At 40.9% G+C, this 23962-nt stretch overlaps 2 protein-coding genes across 5 annotated transcripts; one reads left to right on the forward strand and one right to left on the reverse strand.

Moving 5' to 3' along the window:
• Positions 1 to 5043: 5043 nt before the first annotated feature.
• LOC131346519 (interferon-induced protein 44-like) lies at positions 5044 to 13223 on the reverse strand. Of its 4 annotated transcripts, none has more exons than XM_058379977.1 (8): positions 12133 to 12200; positions 10440 to 10865; positions 9811 to 9844; positions 9220 to 9412; positions 8823 to 8972; positions 6755 to 6926; positions 6578 to 6678; positions 5044 to 6475 (listed from the first exon to the last, which is right to left on the reverse strand). In XM_058379977.1, the coding sequence occupies exons 2-8, from the start codon at positions 10444 to 10446 to the stop codon at positions 6311 to 6313; spliced, it is 822 nt and encodes a 273-aa protein (XP_058235960.1). In that variant the 5' UTR covers positions 10447 to 10865; positions 12133 to 12200; the 3' UTR covers positions 5044 to 6310. The 4 variants fall into 4 exon arrangements, with proteins under 4 accessions (XP_058235960.1, XP_058235961.1, XP_058235962.1 ...); XM_058379978.1 differs by having other exon boundaries at positions 10440 to 10630; positions 12133 to 12192; XM_058379979.1 differs by lacking the exon at positions 10440 to 10865 and adding an exon at positions 10292 to 10373 and having other exon boundaries at positions 5046 to 6475; positions 12133 to 12201.
• Positions 13224 to 15463: 2240 nt separating this feature from the next.
• On the forward strand, positions 15464 to 23693 carry esf1 (ESF1, nucleolar pre-rRNA processing protein, homolog (S. cerevisiae)). Its single transcript, XM_058381166.1, has 14 exons — positions 15464 to 15576; positions 16665 to 17151; positions 17520 to 17866; positions 18063 to 18176; positions 18291 to 18400; positions 19583 to 19735; positions 19907 to 20021; positions 20986 to 21136; positions 21614 to 21775; positions 21869 to 21993; positions 22342 to 22444; positions 22547 to 22638; positions 22855 to 23004; positions 23132 to 23693. Exons 2-14 carry the CDS (start codon positions 16692 to 16694, stop codon positions 23483 to 23485), a joined length of 2436 nt encoding a protein of 811 aa, XP_058237149.1. The 5' UTR covers positions 15464 to 15576; positions 16665 to 16691; the 3' UTR covers positions 23486 to 23693.
• Positions 23694 to 23962: the final 269 nt, after the last annotated feature.

Here is a 23962-nt window from a genome sequence, read left to right on the forward strand (position 1 = left end):
TCTGTACTTCACTAAAGCATAAAAAACAGTTGAATCTAATTACAGCACAGCAGTGTGCGCATTATTTTTGAACCTACGTATCTTTTGGTTTCGTTACATACAGCACGCGCAAACGGTTTGGTAGAGCATTAAAACCGCGGTGTCACAGCCTGAAATACTGTAGCCTACGATGGAAGAAAACCCTGACCCCATCCCGCCTACTGCACACCCATGACCCGTGGCCTGACCTGCAGGATTTGTTTTAAGGAAGGATGAGAGCTAGTATAACTGTGGGAAATGAGGAGATTCATACAGATTAGCATCTGCAGCGTTCTGGCACTTTCTTTAATGGCTTTGCCCTTTTTACCCGAACGTAAGTTCTTCATCACTTAGTGTAATGCGCCACCTACAGGCATCTTACCAGAGCACATTTTTAAAGAGTCTCTTAAAGAATAAATCTGATGGAAAAGAAGAAAAGAAAGAAAAAAAAATTTTTTTGGGGGGTACCCAGTATTCCTCAATACTTTTATATTTCACTATCACATTTCCGGTCTATCACACGGGGAACAAGGATTGTGCGTTCTGTATAATTGAACAAATGAATAATTTTGCAATGTGCTGCTGCTGATGCGGCCGGTCAAGCAAATATTTCAGCGTTATTTCTCTCTGATGTAATTGTAAAGCTAATTTATTCTGATATAACTATATTTAAGATATTTTTTTGATAAAAACTAAACTTTATTAAACTCTAATATTGTGCTCCAACTGAAGCCATGCTTGCTGATTTTGTGGTTTATAACCCCTCCCCTTTCCTGCTTTGTTGGGAGCATTTGTTGTTCCCCGCTTGGTCTGGACCCACATAGCCAGGATCGGACTTAACCAATAAGCGTGGTAAGCAGCCGCTTAGGGCCCCGGGGAATTAGGGGGCCCCGACCAATACCAAGAAGCCTATATAAATCATATAGTACTTATAACTTTTCTATCATATATTGTATGGTCTTCTATAACCATTAAGATTTTAACGTTATTATTACATCTTTTCAAATGTGCCCCCCCCCATGAATAGTGGAATTTTCCTATTGTATTGCACATGCTTGAGATTCCCATACCTGGAATCGCTTAGGGCCCCCAAATCACTAAGTCCACCCCTGCACATAGCAGACAGGTCTGGGCCAGATCTGGCATTAAGCCGGCACTGCTGGCTGAGTGCTGGCATGGCAAGTGGTATGTCAACCAGATGCGGACCAGGTCTGGCAGTGATGGCACTGTTTATATGATGGAATACCAGATGTTGCCCAGTTATGGTTTGGTTTATGTGGCCCAGATCTGTCCATGCCAGATGTGGCCCGGTTATGGTTTGGTTTATGTGGCCCAGGTCTGTCCATACCAGATGTGGCCCGGTTATGGTTTGGTTTATGTGGCCCAAATCTGTCCATGCCAGATGTGGCCCGGTTATGGTTTGGTTTATGTGGCCCAGATCTGTTCCTACCAGATGTGGCCCGGTTATGGTTTGGTTTATGTGGCCCAGATCTGTTCCTACCAGATGTGGCCCGGTTATGGTTTGGTTTATGTGGCCCAGATCTGTTCCTACCAGATGTGGCCCGGTTATGGTTTGGTTTATGTGGCCCAGATCTGTCCCTGCCAGATGTGGCCCGGTTATGGTTTGGTTTATGTGGCCCAGATCTGTCCCTGCCAGATGTGGCCCCATTATGGTTTGATTTATGTGGCCCAGATCTGTCTCTGCCAGATGTGGCCCCATTATGGTTTGATTTATGTGGCCCAGATCTGTCCCTGCCAGATGTGGCCCGGTTATGGTTTGGTTTATGTGGCCCAGATCTGTTCCTACCAGATGTGGCCCGGTTATGGTTTGGTTTATGTGGCCCAGATCTGTTCCTACCAGATGTGGCCCGGTTATGGTTTGGTTTATGTGGCCCAGATCTGTTCCAACCAGATGTGGCCCGGTTATGGTTTGATTTATGTGGCCCAGATCTGTCCCTGCCAGATGTGGCCTGGTTATGGTTTGATTTATGTGGCCCAGATCTGTCCCTGCCAGATGTGGCCCCATTATGGTTTGATTTATGTGGCCCAGATCTGTCCCTGCCAGATGTGGCCCGGTTATGGTTTTGTTTATGTGGCCCAGGTCTGTCCATGCCAGATGTGGCCCGGTTATGGTTTGGTTTATGTGGCCCAGATCTGTCCCTGCCAGATGTGGCCCGATTGTGATTGAGCTTATGTTTCCCATATGTTTTCTATGTGGTGTCTCACACTAATTCAGCTCTTTCAGAGTTTACACCTCACATGCTTCAACACTGAGAGAAAACGTTTATTTCTGTTTTATTTTTATTAAGTGAATAAAAATGGCTTGAAAAAGTGAATAAAATGGCCCTGGCCTTTATACCTATTGAATTGCAGGACGGTGTGCTGAGATATTAAAACTCACTATTCTGAAAAGCGCTCGAGCGCTTCAAACCACTGACGACAACCAACCAATCTTGTTCTTCGCTCTCATTGGCCGCCGCTCAACATGTGATCCCGATTCCTACGCTCTCATTGGCTCTAGCTACTTCGAAGTGCGAACTGAATCAGATACGCTGTTTTGAGCAGAGAGAACAGAGAAGTGAGTACATGGTATTATTAATCTTTTAATATTTTAAAGGAACAAGTTGTAGCTTAAACTGTATTTCATTTGAACGGGGAAGCTGGACTGTCCGAGTTTCATATAATGTTGAAGAGAAGCTTTGTGAGAAACGTCACTCACTCCGTGCAATATTTGAAGTGAGCAAACGGTTTTTGTATTTTGGGTGGCCGGAGTCTGTGGGACAGATCGTTAGCTTCTATGCTGGAATTCTGTTTAGATGTTTAAACAATAGTTGCCCGGCTATAGAAAGGAGGAACATTATATTAATATTATATAAAAAATTTCATTATATAATATTCCCACATTCCCAATGGGAATAGTTGGACGGGATTGTCGAGTTATAACACACAGTCAAAGTAGCTAGCGTATTTTTCCCGCCAATTATTCCCGCTTCGTCTGTGAAGCGGGAATTAAAACTGCACGCACACTGTCCGCACTTTATGTAGTTTATTATTAAGTTGCCTCAGTATTTTATATTTTTATATTTTATTTGCATTGCAGGGCTGTATTTGAACATTAATAAGTGTATCACATTGCTTTGTTTTGAAATCTTAACAGTTTTCAAAAATGTTCCAAATTTTAATACCACAAATCATCTGGGGGGTCCCTGGCACAAAACCCTGTCATATGAGGGTCCTCCGCTACATGCATATCAATGTGGGGGTTGTGGACATTGAAATGTTTGAGAACCACTCATCTATTGTATCTTTTAAAAATATGTAAACAATCAATATTTATCATTTATTACTTATTACAATTCATCTTAAATTTTCTTTTCTCCTGCAGGGCTGTATTTCAACTTTTCACTTTTCAAGTGGAACAGAGGTGTAAGTGATATGGAAGGGAACCAGCAGTGTGGCCCAGTGCTGACCCATGCATCGCCCATCTCTGGCAAACCAGATATGGGCCAGCAAAGGGCCGTCATTCTTTGCGGCATGTGGGCCATGTGTAAGTGCATTGTATGGGCCAGATTTGGGCCAGCTGTATGGCCCAGTGCTGGCCCATGCGTGGCCCACCTCTTTCAAACCAGATATGGGCATCTGGGCCAAGTGTAAGTGCATTGTGTGGGCCAGATCTGAGCCAGACCTATTATGCTATCTGGGGAGTATTTGTTTTTCCCCGCTTGGTCTGGAGTATTTGTTTTTCCCCGCTTGGTCTGGAGTATTTGTTGTTCCCCGCTTGGTCTGGAGTATTTGTTGTTCCCCGCTTGGTCTGGAGTATTTGTTGTTCCCCTCTTTGTCTGGAGTATTTGTTCTGATTTGTTATGATTCTGGTATTGCTAGATACCAACTAAATACTTTTTTAACGGCACAAGCACAAGGCCAATAAGACATATAGAATTGCCAATTCTATTCTGCTAGACACTGCTTGGTCATTCTAGAACTTGTTTCTGTCATGGTTCTGATGTACTAACTCAGCCATCACTTGGATAATATGTAATTCAGAGAAAAAAATGTTTGTCGTACTCGTAGTAGGGACCTTATGCTCCTGTATAAGTAGTCTTATCCATCATCTGCAGTGTGGTAGAAATTTGTCCTGCACCTTTCTTTAAAAACTGCTTGCAGTTTGTCTGATGTTCATACTGGTACTCAGTGATTGTCATTTCCCCTAGACAACAATAATGCAGCAGAGGTCTTGTTTATTGCTGAGCCTGACTACCCTCTGAATTCTAGCATGCATGGCCTTAGAAGGTGACTGTAGATTGAGGTTGGGGTTGTGGGACAGACCAGTGAACAGTGAGATCTTTAATGTTCCTTAAGAGTGTGCACAGGTCCCGTTGGGTATATTTTGAATAAATCTTGATGTGCTGATTTTTGTTATGTTTTTTGTATGATCTTATCTTATGACCATGATATATATATTTTTTTAGACCAAGGAATTCTTTGTTTTGATTGAATAAACAATGTGTCCGTTGTCAGGCGACCTGTAAAGATATCTGCCACCGGCACAGTTGACACCATTGATGCCAATTTTTGAACTCCTTTTGTTACCCATGGATAATGCACATACAGTAGATAATGACAAAGACCATTTCTTTACTGGTGCTGTTTTGATTTTTCTTTGCATGAAATGCTGGCTCCATTTCAGAAAGCTACATAATAAACTTTAATGCTCCATACTACCTCCAAAATATGTCAGATCACCAGGTAACTGTTGAAGTAACTGTTGAAGTGAAGTACTGCACTTTTTTTTGGTATATTTTTAAAGCTTGTTTGGGATTTCTGAATATTTATAAATAATCACCCTATGTAGTGCTCATTTATAGTAAGTAAAGGGTCATTTGGGACTGAACCGTGAATTGTGTTGTCTCGTGTAAAGCACAGAACAGGAAATGGCGTAAGAGGAGTGGCTGAGCTACATTCACACAGCTAGTCTGTTATTTCACGAATATTTATTCTTAGATTCATAAATTGAAAAAAGACTAAAAAATTTAAACATTTACACCATTATTATAAACGTCACATAGTGTTGCACCACCCCATTGCTACACTCCCTTCCCTGGCTTCCTGTAGCTAACCACATCAGAATATAAAACACTGATGCTTGCTTACAAAGCCAAAAGTGGATGAGTACCCACTTTTCTCAAAGCTCTTATCACACCTCATACTGCACCACACTCTCTCCATCCTTCAGCACTGCTCCACAGATCCCACCATCTCTCAGGGAACAAGGAAGACCTGCATCAAGACTCTTCTCTGTTCTGGCCCCTAGGTGGTGGAACGAACTTCACCTAGATGTCTGAAAACTGAGCCACTGTCAGTCACAGAAATCTGCAGGCCCTGATAACATACCAGGATGGGTGCTTAGGAATGTGCTGATAAGCTTGCAGATGCTGTCACAGACATCTTCAAAATCTCCCTGAACCAAGAAGTTGTCTTCCCTTTCCAAAAATGTGTGTGTGCATGACACCCTGCAATGGCTGCAATGAGTCAGTGTCCTATGTTGTATTCCAACCTCATGTCCTGGGTTCCTGTGGCAGGTTCCAAATGCGTCACACCCCTGACCGGGATAAAGTGCTTGTGAATGATGGAGTATAGCCTGTCAGAGAAATTATATAACTTCTTTCATCTCTATGTTCAGAGATTCAATTCAATTCTATTTAATACACATTTATTTGTATAGAGCTTTTAACAATGGACATCGTCTCAAAGCAGCTTTACAGTACATAAGAAATATAGTACAAAAGTTGAAGATTAATATTAGACTTGTATTTAAAAATATTTGTACTTATCCCTAATCCCTAGAGAGAGGGAGAGAGAGAGTAGCAGCTATACAAAAATATATAAAATCCAGATATGAATTTCTAATTGCTGATTTCCTCTGAAGGAGTCACAGATAATAATCAGAGGCGCATTGCACAAAAGGTTGAACAAACAGAGTTGCCGAGTTCTGAATTGACAAAAAACAACTCTGGTTAATTTAAGGTTAATAGGCTTTATAATGCTGGTTATCAACTTTCTCGATTAACCCATATTCTAACCCTGAATGAATGATAACTAACTGTAATTGATTAACATGGTGATTATTAATTAACACGCACATGACTTTCTCAAGATTTCTCTGTTCATGCTTTAAGCATTGTCACCTGCTAAAGTTCTCATTTGGCATAATAAATCAATAATAAAAAAAAAAACATTGCATACAGTAGCAGATGGGATTAAACACACACACACCTTAAGTGCACACCAACCTTTACACTTTTCTAGTCACAAAGTCATTGGCAAAATTCACAATATTTGTCATTGCTGTAAGAATCAGAATATCAATCTCATCGTTGTTGTTGATTTCCTCATGATAGTTCTTTACAGGGAAGATGTAGTTCAGTGGAATACCCAGAATCCTATTGCACTCCTTCATCTAGAAAGACAGACACTTAGAATAACCTGCATGAACCTGTAGTAAAGCTCATGTTGTGTTCTGGTACTGACGAGTTCAGCTGAATGAGGATCTTGTACTTACCCTCTCCTTGATTCTTTTGCTCCTATAAATCATTTTCAGGTTCTTTTGGACAAGTGGACTTGTAACATCCACCTTGGTCAAGATAACAGCTACAGGAATCCCTGTCATGATGAATACATTTTAAAAATATTCTTTTGAATGAGTGTTTGTAAAAAATCAGGATGACAGATAACTCACTTAATTTCTGTGTTTCTTGCAGAATTTGTTTCATTTTATTTTTTACTTCAGGACTTAAAATGAAAATATTATCTCCTGGTAGAACAAACACCAGACAGTGAATTTTGTCTTCTAGATTTGGGTTTTTGTTGAAGTAATTGCTCTCAGCAGTCAGATCCTTCAAAGGATTAAACTGAAAATAAAAACATGAACTGTTATAACACTGCACTGCTGTACACTAAAATATTTGTCTCAAGAGGGTCAAACATTTTTCTAAATATAAATTTCAACCAGCAATGCAATCATGGATAATTGTAAGGGAAACTATTTGTAAAACAAGTTAGCATAATAAATTTACTGTTGAAGTATTAGCCTTTGTATTGCAAATGGAAAATGGACAGTTAACATTTGAGGGCATTAAAATATTTTAATATGTGGAAATAATGTTACAGGTACAGTGAGAGAAAAATGATTTGATCCCCTGCTGATTTTCTACGTTTGCCAACTGACAAAGAAATGATCAGTCTATAATTTTAATGGTAGGTTTATTTGAACAGTGAGAGACAAACAAAACAAACAACATCCAGATGCAAAAATGCATTTCAAAAAAGTTATAAATTGATTTACATTTTAATGAGTGAAATAAGTATTTGACCTTCTATCAATCAGCAAGATTTTGGCTCCCAGGTGTCTTTTATACAGGTAACAAGCAGAGAGTAGGAACACTCTCTTAAAGGGAGCACTCTGCTAATCTCAGCCTGTTACCTATACAAAAGACACCTGTCTACAGAAGCAATCAATCAATCAGATTCCAAACTTTCCACCATGGACAAGACCAAAGAGCTGTCCAAGGATGTCAGGGACAAGATTGTAGACCTACACAAGGCTGGAATGAGCTACAAGACCATCGCCAAGCAGCTTGGTGAGAAGGTGATAACAGTTGGTGCGATTATTCACAAATGGAAGAAACACAAAATTACTGTCACTCTCCCTTGGTCTGGGGCTCCATGCAAGATCTCACCTCATGGAGTTTCAGTGATCATGAGAACGGTGGGGAATCAGTCCAGTCCAGTATCTTATCAATGATCTCCAGGCAGCTGGGACCATAGTCACCAAGATAACAATTGGTAACACACAACACCGTGAAGGACTGAAATCCTGCAGCGCCCGCAAGGTCCCCCTGCTAAAGAAAGCACATGTACAGGATCATCTGAAGTTTGCCAATGAACATCTGAATGATTAAAAGGAGAACTGGGTGAAAGTGTTGTGGTCAAATGAGACCAAAATCCAGCTCTTTGGCATCAACTCAACTCGCCGTGTTTGGAGGAGGAATGCTGCCTATGACCACAAGAAGACCATCCCCACCGTCAAACATGGAGGTGGAAACATTATGCTTTGGGGGTGTTTCTCTGCTAAGGGGACAGGACAACTGAACCGCATAAAAGGGAAGATGGACGGGGCCATGTACCATCAAATCTTGAGTGAGAACCTCCTTCCCTCAGCCAGGGCATTGAAAATGGGTCGTGGATGGATATTCCAGAATGAATATGACCCAAAACACACGGCCAAGGCAACAAAGGAGTGGATCAAGAAGAAGCACATTAAGGTCCTGGAGTGGCCTAGCCAGTCTCCAGAGCTTAATCCCATAGAAAATCTGTGGAGGGAGCTGAAGGGTCAAGTTGCAAAGTGTCAGCCTTAAAACCTTAATGTCTTGGAGAGGATCTGCAAAGAGACGTGGGACAAAATCCCTCCTGAGATGTGTGCAAACCTGGTGGCCAACTACAAGAAACATCTGATTGCCAACAAGGGTTTTGCCACCAAGTACTAAGTCATGTTTTGCGAAGTGGTCAAATACTTATTTCACTCATTAAAATGCAAATCAATTTATAATGCGTTTTTCTGGATTTTTTTGTTGTTATTCTGTCTCTCACTGTTCAAATAAACCTACCATTAAAATTATACACTGATCATTTCTTTGTCAGTGGGCAAACGCACAAAATCAGCAGGGGATCAAATCATGTTTTCCCCTCACCGTACCTTATATATTGCAAATATTGTATATGAATAAACTGAATGGATGTCAACTTACTGTGTATTCCTCTTGCATATGACCTTTCAGAATGCTGATGATGTCGTTTGTGCGTACACCACCTGGTACTTGTTGAAGACCCATCATATCACCGAACACAAATGGAAATGAAGATCCATCTGTGCCTTTGTTCATCTTGTAGACAGTGTACTATATACAGATAGAAAAGAATTCTATAATTTCTATATTTACATGTTGTGTATATATTTAAGTTCTGTGTCCTTTACTTGAACTGAAATTTACCTAAACTAAAAATAGATAGATAGATAGATAGATAGATAGATAGATAGATAGATAGATAGATAGATAGATGGATACTTTATTCATCCCAAAGGGAAATTTAAAATGAATGTATTTTAAATATATATAGTACATTAAAGATTGTATGGGTTGTTACCTGGCATGTGACACTTGTATCATCAGAGAGTGAATGAGCGAGATAAGTATTGCGACCTTGGACTACAGTATTAACTGAGGTGATAAAAGTTGACTTCCCAGCACCTGCTGGTCCAACACACAGAATCCTGAGATGTTCAACACGTTGATTTGCCTTAAACTCTCTCAGTGTCTGTAACATGGTTTCTCTTTCACTAAAAGAAGGTCAAAAAGAGACATTAGCTAACAAACTATTTTTATGTCAAAGCGTAACAAAGCAAATATCTATTTAACAAAAATTGTGAAAAGTTATGCTTTTGCCTATTTTTAAAAGCATAAAATGTGTAATAAAAAAAGCTTGTAGTTATAAAATGACAATCATGACAATTATATGTCATTACTAGGGAGCAGAAAAAATTATATAACAACCAACAGAATAGTGAGAGAATCTAATATATTACATCCTTAAGAGTAACAGAGTCTAATCCAAAACTATAATAAACTAAACTAGGCAATGAGACAGACAGAAAATACAATATCATACTCTTATAAACCAGAGCAGTGACTGAGTCCAATATCTAACATGTTAATACATTAATACATTGACTCTGACCTCCAATTCTCTGGCCTCCATGGATTACCTAAAGCTGTAAAAGAAAACATCATTAGCCAGTGTGTTTAGTAGAGGTGTATTACAGAATTTACATTTGGCAGACTTTTTGAAGTTAGTGGATGCTGGTCTGTTTTTTTTTTTTTTTTTTTTGTGGTCTTATCTTTGTAGGCAGGCATCCTTGTTTTATAATCTGATGTGTGCAGCTACAGAAAGCCAGTGAAAGGAGAGTAGCAAAGGAAGGTTGAAGTTGAAATGTTAAAAAGTCATGCAGCTGCAGAGGACAAATGACACTCAGAGGAAGACCTTCCCGGAACGGATTTGCAATAATTCTGTTTCAGAATGGCAAGAGACTGAATAAGCCCCTGAGTGGCCTGTGTGAATGAAAATGGATGAATCATTTTAATACTGTAAAGCTGATACTGACATGAGTGTTAGATTAGCAACGTGAGAGGAAAAAGAAAGTTAATTGTCCATGGTTTACCAAAGGTTGCATGCAGTGACCAAAGGTGAGATCAGTGAGTTGTCCAAAGAGATCATAAGATCCTCACATGGAGATAAATGACCTGGGAAGAAGAGCAATTCAGTTAAGCTGGCAGCTGAAGAACTGCCGTTCATGATGAGATGTTTACCTGACATGCTGCAGAAACAGTAGGGAGGGAAGAGGAGGATGAGTTGAACGTCATCCAGAGCAGAGGTATAAAACCCATGTAGGTATATGACTTCACCAAGAGATCGAATACAGATGGAGATCAGAAGAGGACTGAGTAGTGAGCCATGTGGGACCACTGAAGAGTCTGTGTGAAGATCTGCTCCACTTCACCTGATATAAACAGCACTCCAGGTTGGAATGAACCCATTGCCATAATGTGCCACAAATTTCAAGACTCTTGAGGGTGAACAGGAGGGACTTGTGGTAGACTGACTGAGTGTCAAACCCTGCTGAATGGTTGAGGATGATGAGGACTGATGACACTTAGGCTGATCTAAGCAACTTGAAGTTTCTCAGTGGAATGAGCTGCTTTGAAGCCAGGCTGTTTGAGGACTTTGCGATTGGTCTGCGAGAGACAGTTAATTGTAAAGTGTGCATTTAAGTATTTTAGAAAGAGAAGACTGAAGTAAAACTGGTCTGTAGTTGTTGATGTCTGAGAGACCCTGAGCGAGTTTCTTCAGAATGGGAATAACCCTTGCGCCCCTGAATGAGGAAATAGAGTGGCTGTTTCAAGAAGTTGGAGAAAGATTTTCATATGTTTTAGGCAGGATATGGGAGGGTGATGGTGATGTATAACAAGTGATGATCAGATATGTGGAGTGTGGTAGCACTGATGACTGTAGCGTGAGAGGGGCAGCTGAAGGACTAGGGCATTTCCTCCCTTGTTTGTGCCAGGGCAGCTAATGAATGTCAAGGAGAATGAATGCAGAAGAGGCAGAAGGCAAGAGGACTGGAGATTGTCAGAGGTGGGGTTAAAATCTCAGAATCTTAAATCTCAGAAGACAGAAGAGGGGGTTGGGGGAAGACAGACAAGCATGTACATTTCTACAGCAAAGTCTCCTAGGGGGTCAAAAGGGAAATAGATGATGATGATGAGAAGGTTGATTGGAAAGGTAACTGTAACCACACAGAATTCATATGATTCGATGAGTTGTTGAGATGTGACAGGTAGAAAGGTGTGTCTCATCTCTGATACACCAGCAGACCTGTACCATAACCCCTGCCAGCTTCTCGTGGCATGTGAGAGATATTTAAGATATTTAAAATAACCTTCTTGAAAAGGTTCTCCTTCTAGATGCACCAACTTTAAAGTAGTACAAACTTTCTTGTATTTGAGGTACACAAGCCGCAGTGTGAAAGCAGATCGGTGCATGCCACTTCTGCTCTGCTTACACACTGCTCCTGCATCCAGCATGAACCAGGTGTAATCAGAGGAGAGATTTTGAGATTCGTTCTTTAGAGACACTTTATTAAACACACATTTTATAAAAAAAAAACAAAAAAAAAAAACATGTTTGTTACTGAATCCTTAATTACATTAAATATATTTTATTTTTTTCTTCAAGAATTTCTTTTAAATTACCAATAAAATTACATTTAAATTGTTATATAATTTATTTATTGGTCCTGATATATATCTATATATCTATATATCTATATATCTATCACACCCAAGTGTAGTAAATTGTAAAAATAGTAGTAAATGTGAGCCATTAATGAATAGTGGGGTGTCTGTTAGTACCTGATAACTGCATAAGCAGACATTAAATATGAAATACCAACATACATTAGTTAAGCATCTTAATTCATAAATAAAAGATAGGAAAACTTACGTAAACTCTCTGGATTGCTTAGAGGTTGTAGAGTTGACTTTGATCCACCCATGATTCAATTACGCCCTTCTAAATGGCACAATAATTAAAAGTTTTAGGACTATTATCATTTCTGTATTTCTAAGAGACTTACGGAGATGGAGTCTAATTTGTCTAATTTGACTTAAACACTTCTGCATAAACCTCAGTGTAATTCATGGGAAATAGATCAAGCACTGTGTCTGTGATGTTACCTTTTGGGGGTTATGACAAAATTATTATATTCAAATCTAGGAAACTAGAAGAATCAATGTTTTACTTGATTTTTTTAAACGAATAATTAGTCTATTCTGCACTGTAGTTAAACCAGTCTCTCCTCCTGATAACATGGTTACTGATCTGGGTCAATTTTAGGGGTCAAAGTCAAGTCAAAGTCAAATAATCTTTATTGCCACTTCAACCATATATAGCTGAAGCAGTACACAGTGAAGTGAAACAACGTTCCTCCTAGACTGCTACCCATAACAAAAATAAAGTACAGTGACGCAGACAAACACTGAGCTGAACTTAGAGATAAAACTAAACTATACTTAAGTTGCAAGAAAAACTGGACATACAACAGAAGTGCACAGGATGACAAGACAAGACAGTGCAGACAAACAAAAGAATGTGCTCTGTGCAAAAGAATAGTGTTGACAGTGAGTGCAAATATTAAAGTTAACATGTAAACAGGATCGATATAAAGTGTAAAGTGTAATGTAAAGTGTAAAGTGTAAAGGGGTGCAGCTTTCTTAAACACTTACAGTAAATGTGCCAAAACTCGAGCTCATACACGACAAACGCCAGCTTAAGCATTATAATTAAAAACGATGATGTTTTACAAACCAACGCAACAATTCACAGTATTTAAAATGTACACACACACACACACACACACTGTTCACAATTACGTGTGTAATATTACTTCCCAACACACATATACACACAATTTATTAGAGTAAACTTAACTTAGAACCCAGTTTTCAGCTCAGTCACTAATGAAACACGAAGCATGAAACTCACCTACTGACAGCAGTGACAGTTCAGATCTGCTAGGGTGCGTCCAGTGAAGGGGATTTTATAACTCTGTCCGCAGTGCATTAGTGGCCACTAGGGGGCTTTTTAGAGCGCCCAAACGTTACTCAATATCACAGACTGCTTATAATACCCCCAATATTATAAAACCCTGTTACACCAGTACACACTACTAACTCATGTTATTTTCTGATAATTATAAGCTTCTTCACCTCCACCATTATTGCTAACTGTTGTGTGAATTCTTCCAACTTTTATAACATTCACAACAATTTCCAGAACAGCCCCCCATTTACAGATAGAAGGTCAGTTATTTATATGTAACCTTATTACATATGAATACACCAACAAACGTGTCCTGAATCCTCATTTCCCCTCAATGTAATCGACACTTTGAGGATTATAGAAATGTATCGTATCTGGTTTTTAATGCTTAAATTCAGAAACATACAACACAATTCACTCTTCTGTTTGTAATCCAGTTATGGAAAACATCCAGAACAGTATTTAGAGAAAGTATATAGACAGAATAAGTAAGTAAGTAAGGCAAGTGTAATCAACAGTAAACTAAAGAGAAGCAGTAGAACTAAGAGGAAAATAAATATTAATAAAAGCCTTTCTTACAAAGCAGTTGATCTTAGACATGTAACATGACAGAGCTTTAATATGAGAAACCAGCTATCAATCACTGTATCAATCAATGTAATCACTGGAATCGGTGTTATTTATCCTGAAGGATTTTCAAACCAGAACCCCTTAACATTTTGTTAGATTAGAATAGGACTTTTATTCTAACACACCATTATTTCATGGTTTGTAATTCATGATTATACTGTGTGACCTTTAAAAAATTTGTCCGTGTCTACGGCTAATTGTTAAGGTCCTGTTTTGCTTGTTTTAGATCCGAGAGAAGAGATAATCAGCTGCCAGTTGCTTCAATTCAGATTTGGAATGTTATCTCATGATCATTCAAGTCAATCCTGTGGGTTCTCTCTGAGGGCTTCAAAAAGACATCCTCACTTCAGCAAACCCCTAACACTGCTGTGTATATATATAGAAAGAAATTTACATTTGAGTCACATTTGAGAATCTGCTACAGAATGATGGGAATCATGCAGCATATCGAGCTTAAATACGGTCAGTTTTTTCAGCCCAACAGGTTTATTGTGTTATTTTAAACAACAGAACTCAGGTACTCTGTTCTGTCCACTGAAACTGATTTCTGACTTACCCATTTACGATTACAGACCCAATCTATAACAAGAGAAGCCAAATATACACTATATTGCCAAAAGTATTGGGACACCCCTCCAAATCATTTAATTCAGGTGTTGTTTTTCAGGGGTCAGGCTCGGCCCCTTAGTTCCAGTGAAAGGAACTCTTAATGCTTCAGCTTCATACCAAGACATTTTGGGCAATTTCATGCTCTTTGTGTGAACAGTTTGGGGATGACCACTTCCTGTTCCAACATGACTGCACACCAGTGACCAAAGCAAGGTCCATAAAGACATGGATGAGTGAGTTTGGTGTGGAGGAACTTGACTGGCCTGCACAGAGTCCTGACCTCAACCCCATAGAACACCTTTTGGATGAATTAGAGCGGAGACTGTGAGCCAGACCTTCTCGTCCAACATCAGTTCCTGACCTCACAAATGCGGAGGAATGGTCAAAAATTCGCCTTAAACATACTCCTAAACCTTGTGGAAAGCCTTCCCTGAAGAGTTGAAGCTGTTATAGCTGTAAAGGGGTGGGACAACTCCATATTACATTCATGTGCATGTAAAGACAGACGTCCCAGTTTCGGTCTGGCTCACAGTCTCCACTCTAATTCATCCCAAAGGTGTTCTATGAGGTTGAGGTCAGGACTCTGTGCAGGCCAGTCAGGTTCCTCCACAACAATACTACTTTTTTACTCTTAAAGAATCGTACTTATTTTTAAACAAATACATTTCATTCTTAATTTACCAGTCTGAAATTGAGAAATAATTCAGATAATAATCAATGTGTATAAAGATCTGAAATGAAATAAAATCAGAGATAATGTTTTAATAAATAGATTTTACTTTTTAATTATTTTTATAAAACAGCTGAGCTCTTTTCTAGGTTTGTCTTTGAATAATAATAACATTGACTTGTTTGTTTGTTTTTGTTTGTTTCGATGCTTATTCAAATAGCACTATTGTAATTTAGATAGCATTTATGTTTTACAATATAATTACCCCGAACGCCAGCGCGTGAGGTTTATTTTGGCCCTGACTGAGTCTTCTTGCTCGCCGTAGTGAAAGGGGCGTGGCTTCGGGAGATGAGAGGAAGTAGTTTTTTCGCATCACGGGGGAAAAACACGTGTTTCTGGAGGATAGTGATCCTGCGTGATGTGTAAATACTGAACCGGTGAGTGTGTTCACGTGTTTACTTTATCTTTAATTGTTTTGTGAAGCAAAATAGCACTTAGCGGATCGGAGTTTATTGATTTGAACATGTTTTCTATGTCAGTTAGCAGGAGGCTAAAGGCTAATATAGCAGTATGTCTGATCTGTATTCCGCGTGCCTTCAGTGTTTATGTAAATATCTCTAATGCACTGCTGTATAATAACATTTTGGTCTATATTAATGTTAAAATTTCTTTAATCTAATATTTTCTATAATTAATATTCCAAAAGTCAGCCTCCCCTCCGACCTGCCCCTTTAATGTGAGTTAAAGCCCATGTTTGTCTTATTTACAGCACGAAATGTGAAAGATTCACACGGTTTCTGTGAGGAATCACTGATACGGTGAAGTGTTCTGTAGAGAGAGGTTTATTTATCAGTTACGGAAGGAGTCTCTAGTGTCAGAGGTAGATCCGTGACATCTTCAGGACAGACACTTTCAGTTTCTCTGTAAATTGATAAGATGCGTATTTTTTGGTCGTATTAAAGTGTAAGAGAGTATAAAAAAGAGCACAAGAACAGGATCTAACCTTCTCCACGGTATTAAAAGTCACACAAATCAGATAAAATTCTTTAATCAGTGAATAATTGTAATTGTGGCTAGGCTGCTGTTGTGTAAGAGGAATAACACGCCTCAGGATGGGCTGTTAATAATAATCTGCGTAAGGATTTATATAGAGATTATTTTTCCGAAGCAGCATGATTCAATACAGATGGTTACACAATAAAGTGCAGGTTTTCGTCCCCCAAAAAGCTGTACATGGTCATGAATTGAAATTTCCCATTTACTAACCCAGTTTATAGTTATTCTGTCACGTTGAGTTGTGTGTCATTGTCACGTGTCTTTGAACGCAGTTGTTTTCATGAGATCTTGAGATTTTTATTTGAGACGCGATGCAGATCTGCTTGTAAACCATTACATCATCCTGTGTAGCATTTAATATAAGTGCTGCATTAAAACCTTATTACCAAATAAAAAAAGAAGTCACACAACGTGTTTGTCATCTATCCGTCCATCTGTGATTGTTTACACGTCTCCTGTATGCCTCCAGGCTTGCGTCTGTAAACAAAGCGTCGTCATGTCGTCCAAGAAAGAGATGAGCGCTGATGAGCGCTTCGCACGCGTCAAGAAGGACCCCCGCTTCTGGGAGATGCCGGACATGGAGCAGAAAGTGCGCATCGACAAGCGCTTCCAGTCCATGTTCCACGACGAGCGCTTCAAGCTGAAGTACACGGTGGACAAACGCGGCCGTCCCGTCAACCACACCTCCACCGAGGACCTCAAACGATTCTACAAACTGTCCGACTCGGAGCAGAGCGACACCGACGCACGGGAGGAGCAACAGGAGAAGAGGAAGAAGAAAAAGAAAAAGAAGGCACAAGCAAAGGAGGAGGAGCTTCAAGATGAAGGGGAGGAGCTTGGAAAGGGGGAGGGGCCTGTGTCTAATAAATCCGTAAAGAAAAAGGCGTTAAAATCTGGTGTGTGTGAGAAGATCAGGAAAGCTGAGCCAGTTAAAGGAGTGAGAGTCATGGAAGAAGGTAAAACAAACGCGCACACACACACGTATGTTTCTCTCTGTCTAATGTTCTGAGCCTCTGTACTGAATCTGACTGGTCAGAAGGTTGTGGTCAGTTTGTAGCTTGTTGCTATAGTAACAACTCATTCATATGAAATCGTCCTTGAATGAAGTGCTTTTGCAGACATTCCTCAGCATTAAATGCACCTATAATTGGATAAAAAAGTTTTTCCTGGTAAAGTGCTGCAGTGTAAGAGGAATAAAACACTTGGGGTTGTTCTGTTATTGGAAAACAGTCAGTGACGAGGTGATGTGAGCGACACAGACAGTTGTATTGGGTTGGTCTGGGTTTGGTCTTAGTTTTTCACCTCTTCATCTTTATTTCCACAGAAGATGATGATGAAATTGAGGAGGAGGAGGAGGATGATGAAGAAGAAGAAGAATACAGCGACACTGATAAAGGAGTAGGTCTTTCCGCTAGCGATGATGATGATACTGATGACGACAATGAAGAGGAAGATGGTGAGGAAGAAGATGATGATGATGAAGGCGAGAGTGAGTCGGAGGACGACAGTGACAGTGGTCCTGATCTGGCCCGAGGAAAAGGCAACATCGAGACGAGCTCTGAGGATGAGGACGATGAGGAGGATGAGAGGGAGGATCTCCTGATGAATGAGGAAGAGGAGATTGAACACAACTGGGGGGAGATGTGGAAGGACGCTCCACGTGCCGAGGAGGTCAGTTATATAGACAGACGGGCAGACATTAAAGGATAGATGGAACTGACAGACAGATAGACAGACAGATGGCTAGATAAAGAAATAATTAGGTAGACAGACAGGAGGAGTGATGGATAGGTAATAGTATAATTATGGACAGTAAATATGGTGTATGTGGCAGTGTGCTCAGCTGTGTGTGTGTGTGTGTGTGTAGGTCAGTTGCAGGTTAGCAGTGTGTAACATGAACTGGGACCGGATCAAAGCTAAAGACCTGCTGGCTCTCTTCAGCTCCTTCAAACCTAAAGGAGGAGTGGTGCTGTCTGTCACGGTAACTCCGCCCCTCCGTCATTATTGTCATTATTATTATCATCATCATCATCATCATCATCCTCTACATTTTCTGCTCTCTATACAACTGTGTGTGTGTGTGTGTGTGTGTCAGATCTACCCCTCAGAGTTCGGTAAAGAGAGGCTGAAGGCGGAGCAGTCTCAGGGCCCACTGGAGCTCACCAGCCTCCCAGACGACCCAGAGGCAGACACTGAGGATCAGAGGTGACACTAACACAGACACACACACACCTGTACAGATCTGGGTAAATGTAATCTTCAAGTGTCCAGTGAGACTGAATTCCAAGTGGCTTCCTATTCACTCTGTTGGCTCACTAAATAGGGTACAACACCGTAGCACTGTTCTCCGTACCTAGTGCCCTTCTTCTTTGGTCTTTTCCCTTCAGGGGTCTCCACAGTGAATCATCTCTCTCCACCTATCCCTATCTTCTGCATCCTCAACACTTGCACCCACTAGCTTCATATCCTCATTTATTCCATCTATATACCTCCTCTTTGGCCTTCCTCTTTGCCTCCTGCCTGGCAGCTCCATGTCCAACATTCTCCTACCAATATACTCACTCTCCCTCCTCTGGACATGTCCAAACCATCTTAATCTGTCCTCCCTAACTCTGTCCCCCAAATGTCCAACATGAGCCATCCCTCTGATGTACTCGTTCCTAATCCTGTCCAACCGTGTCCCTCCCAAAGAGAACCTCAACATCTTCAGCTCTGCTACCTCCAGCTCTGACTCCTGTCTCTTCCTCAGTGACACTGCCTCTAAACCATACAGCATGGCCGGTCTCACCAGTGTCTTGTATCACCTTCCCCTTGATTCTCGCTGAAATTTTTCTATCACACAGAACTCCAGACACCTTTCTCCACCCATTCCAACCTGGCTGCACTCGCTTCTTTACCTCTTTCCCACACTCTCCATTACTCTGGACTGTTGACCCCAAGTACTTAAACTCCTGTACCTTCTTCACCTCTTCACCCTGTAATCTTACTGTTCCACTTCCCTCCCTTTCATTCACACACATGTACTCAGTCTCACTTCATTCCTCTTCTCTCCAGCGCAAACCTCCACCTCTCCAGATTTTCCTCCACCTGCTCCCTGCTCTCACTACAGATCACAATGTCATCTGCAAACATCATTGTCTCTACCTAGTGCCCTAAATCAACAATATGACCCCATTTAGGATTCAACCAGAAAAAAGTTGTAACTTTATTTTTGTATTGTTGTTGAAAAATCTTTACACTCTCCATCAACTGTCTTTTCACTGAGATAAAATATTGGCACCCTTTAGATGACACTCACTGACATTAAAAGAAAAAATGTTTTAATCACAGGACAGTGTGGTTTAGAGCGAGTGAATAAAAGGCTGTCGGGTGTTTCCTGTGTTTTAGGATCTATAGGGAGAAGGTGCGAGATTATCAGTTTAAGCGTCTGCGTTATTACTACGCCGTGGTGGAGTGCGACTCGCCCGAAACCGCCGCCAAGATCTATGAGGAGTGCGACGGCTTCGAGTACGAGAGCAGCTGCTCCACGCTGGACCTGCGGTGAGACTCTATAGAAATAATCCTCGATTGTTTTGCTGCAACAGCATGACCCTTACACCGTGAACGAAAGCTAGTCAGGACTCATTAGCATAGAATCACTGGACATTCCCATATCAAATGTGAATCAAATGTGTGATTCTGTGTGTGTGTTGCGTGAACCTTAATTTACAGGTTCATCCCTGACGACATGACGTTTGATGATGAACCCAAAGACACAGCGACAGATGTGGATTTGTCCACCTACAAACCCAAACTCTTCACCTCCACCGCCACCACTACAGCTAAGGTGCGCTAGTCCTGTCTTTCTCTTTACTGTAAACTGCTTACTGCACCTTTAAAGGTGACCCGGATTCGTTGTTAAAGTCATAGTGTGACTTGCAGAGTTTGTCTCCACCTACACTAAATGCTGCCATTGACCACAGTCTGATGCTATTATTCACAGAAATGTAGTGGGGAAAAATATTGCAAAAGTATGTGCACCCCTGACCATCACACCCATATGTTGGTTGCTCCCACAAAGTCTGAAGCACACAATCTTTGTATGCTGTAATTTCTCTTCACTTAAGGTGTCCACAGGTCTATTTTGGTGTCCCTATGGTGTCCACAAGTCTATTTTGGTGTCCCTAGGTCTATTTGGTGTCCTTAAGGTGTCCACTGGTCTATTTTGGTGTCCTTAAGATGTCCACAGGTCTATTTGGTGTCCTTAAGGTGTCTTAAGGGAGTGGAATATCCACACAGAGCCCTGACTCTGACTCAACCCCACTGAACACCTTTGGGATGAACTGGAGTCTCCTCAACATGCCAACATCAGAGTCTGAGCTCACTGATGCTCTTGTAGCTGAATGAACACTAATCCCCACAGACACAATACAACATCTAGTGGAAAACATTCACAGAAGAGAGGAGTGGAGCTGATTATAACAGTGAAGGGAATAAATCTGGAATGAGATGTTCACCAAGCACATGAGTGTGAAGATCAGAGCAGGGGTGCACTTACTATTTGGCCCTGTAGTGTATGTCATTTCAGTTGAAAATGTGTGCCACTGTGAAAGAATGATGTCCTAAATGACAATTTTGACAAACTGGTGATCCTGCATAAATTTTTCTATACTCAATTTTCTAGAATAGGAGTAATAGAAGAATTTCCAGAAAAATCAACACGTAGAAATCCATAGAAAGCAACACATGTAAAGAATTTCTTTATATAACACACTGAATCGAATCTGAATCTGTGTGTGTGTTCTGTTCAGGTGGAGATAACATGGGACGAGACGGATCACGATCGCATCACCACCCTCAGCAAGCAGTTCAACAAGGACGAGCTGCTCAACATGGACTTCCAGGCCTACCTGGCTTCCTCCAGTGAGGAGGAGGACGATGATCATGAGGTCGAGGCAGAAGGTGAGGTGACCTTTAGTGTAGATGATGTTTAAAAATTACACAGTAAATGAAAACATACTGGGAATCTTCCTCAGTTTGGTGTTGCCTCACCGCAAGAAGGTCCTGGGTTCGAACAGGCAGGGGGCTTTCTGTGTGGAGTTTGCATGTTCTCCCCGTGCCTTCGTGGGTTTACTCTGGGTACTCCGGTTTCCTCCCACAGTCCAAAAACATGTACATTAGGTTGATTGGTAATTCTAAATTGCCCATAGGTGTGAGTGTTTAGTAGTTGTCTGTCTATATGTGTGGCCCTGTGATGGACTGGCGAACTGTCCAGGGTGTACCCCTGCCTTTCACCCAATGTGTGCTGAGATCCAGATCCCTGTGACCCTAATTGGGAATAAACCAGGAATAGAAAATGGATGGATGATTCAGAAGATTCAAATTCCAGTAATTTCAAGCAGTGTTTTAGCTGAGCTCTTCCTATGATGTCCCTCTCAGAGGTGAAGCCAGTGAACCTTGTGACAGAGAAGAAAGGAGGGAAGAAGGGAAAGAAGGAGGAAGAGCAGATCGTGAAATACCGTGAGCTTCTGCAGAACATCCAGGATAAAGAAAGGAAGGAGAAGGACAAAGACATGGAGATGGAGATCACATGGGTGCCAGGTACGTCGCATCAGCATGTCGAGTTCATCATTGGACCCCGACAGGGGAGGATGGATTTAGTGTTAGTGTTTGATTTCTTTTTTTTTTTAACAGGATTAAAGGAGAGCGCTGAGAAACTGGTGAAGAAGAAAATGGAGGGAAAAGACCAAATGACTCCATGGGAGGAGTTTCTGGAGAAGAAAAAGGACAAGAAGAAAGAGAAGAGGAAAGGAAAGAAGGTGAGAGAGGCATTTTTAAGCATTCACTGTTGTTCCTCTTAGCCCTGCCCCTTTTTTCTTTGAAACCGTTCACATGGTCTCACCCCCATCTCCCTGGAGCTACCCACCTGGCCCCACCCACTCATCTCCATCTATTGGCATCTCTGTAGATATCTATTTGGTTCTTCCCTGGTAACTTTGGCACTATGTTCTTGAGCCCTCCATCCCCTTCAGCCTTCTTCACCACCTGGCCATGCCCCCCATAGCAAACCATTTGTCTGGCCACACCAGATCTTACAGCATGACCCTTAATTGAAATCTTAATTGATAATATAATTGTTGAATTTGTGTAACTGATCATTTTTGCAGGAAGTCGAGGACCAGGAAAAGGTAGCTATCAGCGATGATGAACTTCCACCTGATGTTGACCTGGACGACCCCTTCTTCTCTGAGGAGCTGGGAGGATCTACTGGTCAGTTCCGAATTTTCCTTTTCACCGTCATCTGTCTTTTGTTCTCTCTCAATTGGTCTGTTTTGATGAGTTTTATAAATCTTAATATCTCATGTATAACAGGGACAGCACAGAAAGTCAAGAAATCAAAGAAAAACAAAAAGGGGGAGGAGCAACTAACAGCAGAAGAGGAGGCTGAGCTTGAGAAACGGAAGGTATGCGCCAGACAGTAATTCGAGTGATTCTGCATCGTTTGTATCATAGCTTCATCTGAGGGGGACAAATACGTTTTGATCAAAACCCAACATATTGGTTAAAGATGTAAATTCCACTTTAACAATACTCCATATTTAACTTTTTATAGAGTCTTAGCATGGCCCTGCTCTTCAGGTGTAGGTATAATGTGTGTGCGTGTGTGTGTGTGGTCTCAGGCTGAAATGGCTCTCCTGATGGACGACGACGAAGACGAGAAACACCGGCATTTCAACTACGATCAGATCGTGGAGCAGCAGAACCTGAGTAAGAAGAAGAGGAAGAAGCTCCTGAAGAACAACGCACTGCTGGAGGAGGACAAATTCAAGGTCAGATATCAAACTCTTCTAAAATCATTTACCGAACAGTATATTTCACATTTTGGTAGCAGATCACGATTACACCCGGAACATGAAACGGTCTGTCTTTATAAACGTCTGTGTGTTTTGTGAGCAGGTGGACTTGCAGGATCCGCGCTTCCAGGCCATGTTCACGTCCCACCTGTACAACCTGGATCCCTCGGACCCGGCATACAAGAAGACCAGAGGCACTCAGAGCATCCTGGAGGAGAAACAGAGGCGGCGGGAGGAGCAGCAGCAGCAGCGCAGCCAGCAGGAGGCACTCCAGAATCAGGAGAAACCCAGCAAGAAAACAGAGGAGAATCAGAGCAGGGATGTCGGGGAGACTACGACAGAATCGACGTCGGCGGCTCCGAGTAAAAACCTGGACCCGAGCCTGTCTTTACTTATCAAATCTGTGAAGAAAAAGACCGAGCAATTCCACGCCCGCAAGAAACAGAGGACGAAATAGATCCGGGGCATTGATTTGACTGCGTTTTAGTGTATGTGTTTGGAACTGAATTTATACAATTTCTCAATTTCTGATGTAAAGTTATTTTGTACAGGAGACGTCATGACCTTAAAACTATCCCATAAAACATTAGTCATCCGAGATCTAAAATATTTCACTATTTTTCCCCTTCTTGTTTTATCAGAAACTTATCTTTTAAATAAATAAATTGATCTACATTATTTAAAACTGTGTGTGTATATATATATATATATATATATATATATATATATATATATATATATATATATATATATTAAGCAGTTATCAGGGATGAGCTAGAGTTGTGATGTCACAAAGCAGGTTTCATAGATTTAGACCAATCACAATAGATATGTAAATTATTAGCTACACTCACGGCTGCGTAAACTGTGCGTTTAGCTAGCTTTTATAAAGGTGATATTAGTGGATGCTATGGCAACGTTATTTTTTTTTCCG

Source organism: Hemibagrus wyckioides, linkage group LG26 (assembly GCF_019097595.1).
Source record: "Hemibagrus wyckioides isolate EC202008001 linkage group LG26, SWU_Hwy_1.0, whole genome shotgun sequence".
Taxonomy (NCBI): Eukaryota; Metazoa; Chordata; class Actinopteri; order Siluriformes; family Bagridae; genus Hemibagrus; species Hemibagrus wyckioides.

Coding starts and splice junctions, on each gene's coding strand:
- esf1 (XM_058381166.1), top strand. CDS start 16,692: ATGTCGTCCAAGAAAGAGATGAGCGCTGATGAGCGCTTCGCACGCGTC. Junction 18,177..18,290: donor GAGTGGTGCTGTCTGTCACG/GTAACTCCGCCC, acceptor TGTGTGTGTCAG/ATCTACCCCTCAGAGTTCGG. Junction 22,445..22,546: donor GGAGCTGGGAGGATCTACTG/GTCAGTTCCGAA, acceptor CATGTATAACAG/GGACAGCACAGAAAGTCAAG.
- LOC131346519 (XM_058379976.1), bottom strand. CDS start 12,184: ATGGGTGGATCAAAGTCAACTCTACAACCTCTAAGCAATCCAGAGAGT. Junction 8,973..9,219: donor ATACAAGTGTCACATGCCAG/GTAACAACCCAT, acceptor ATCTGTATATAG/TACACTGTCTACAAGATGAA. Junction 6,476..6,577: donor GCAAAAGAATCAAGGAGAGG/GTAAGTACAAGA, acceptor CTGTCTTTCTAG/ATGAAGGAGTGCAATAGGAT.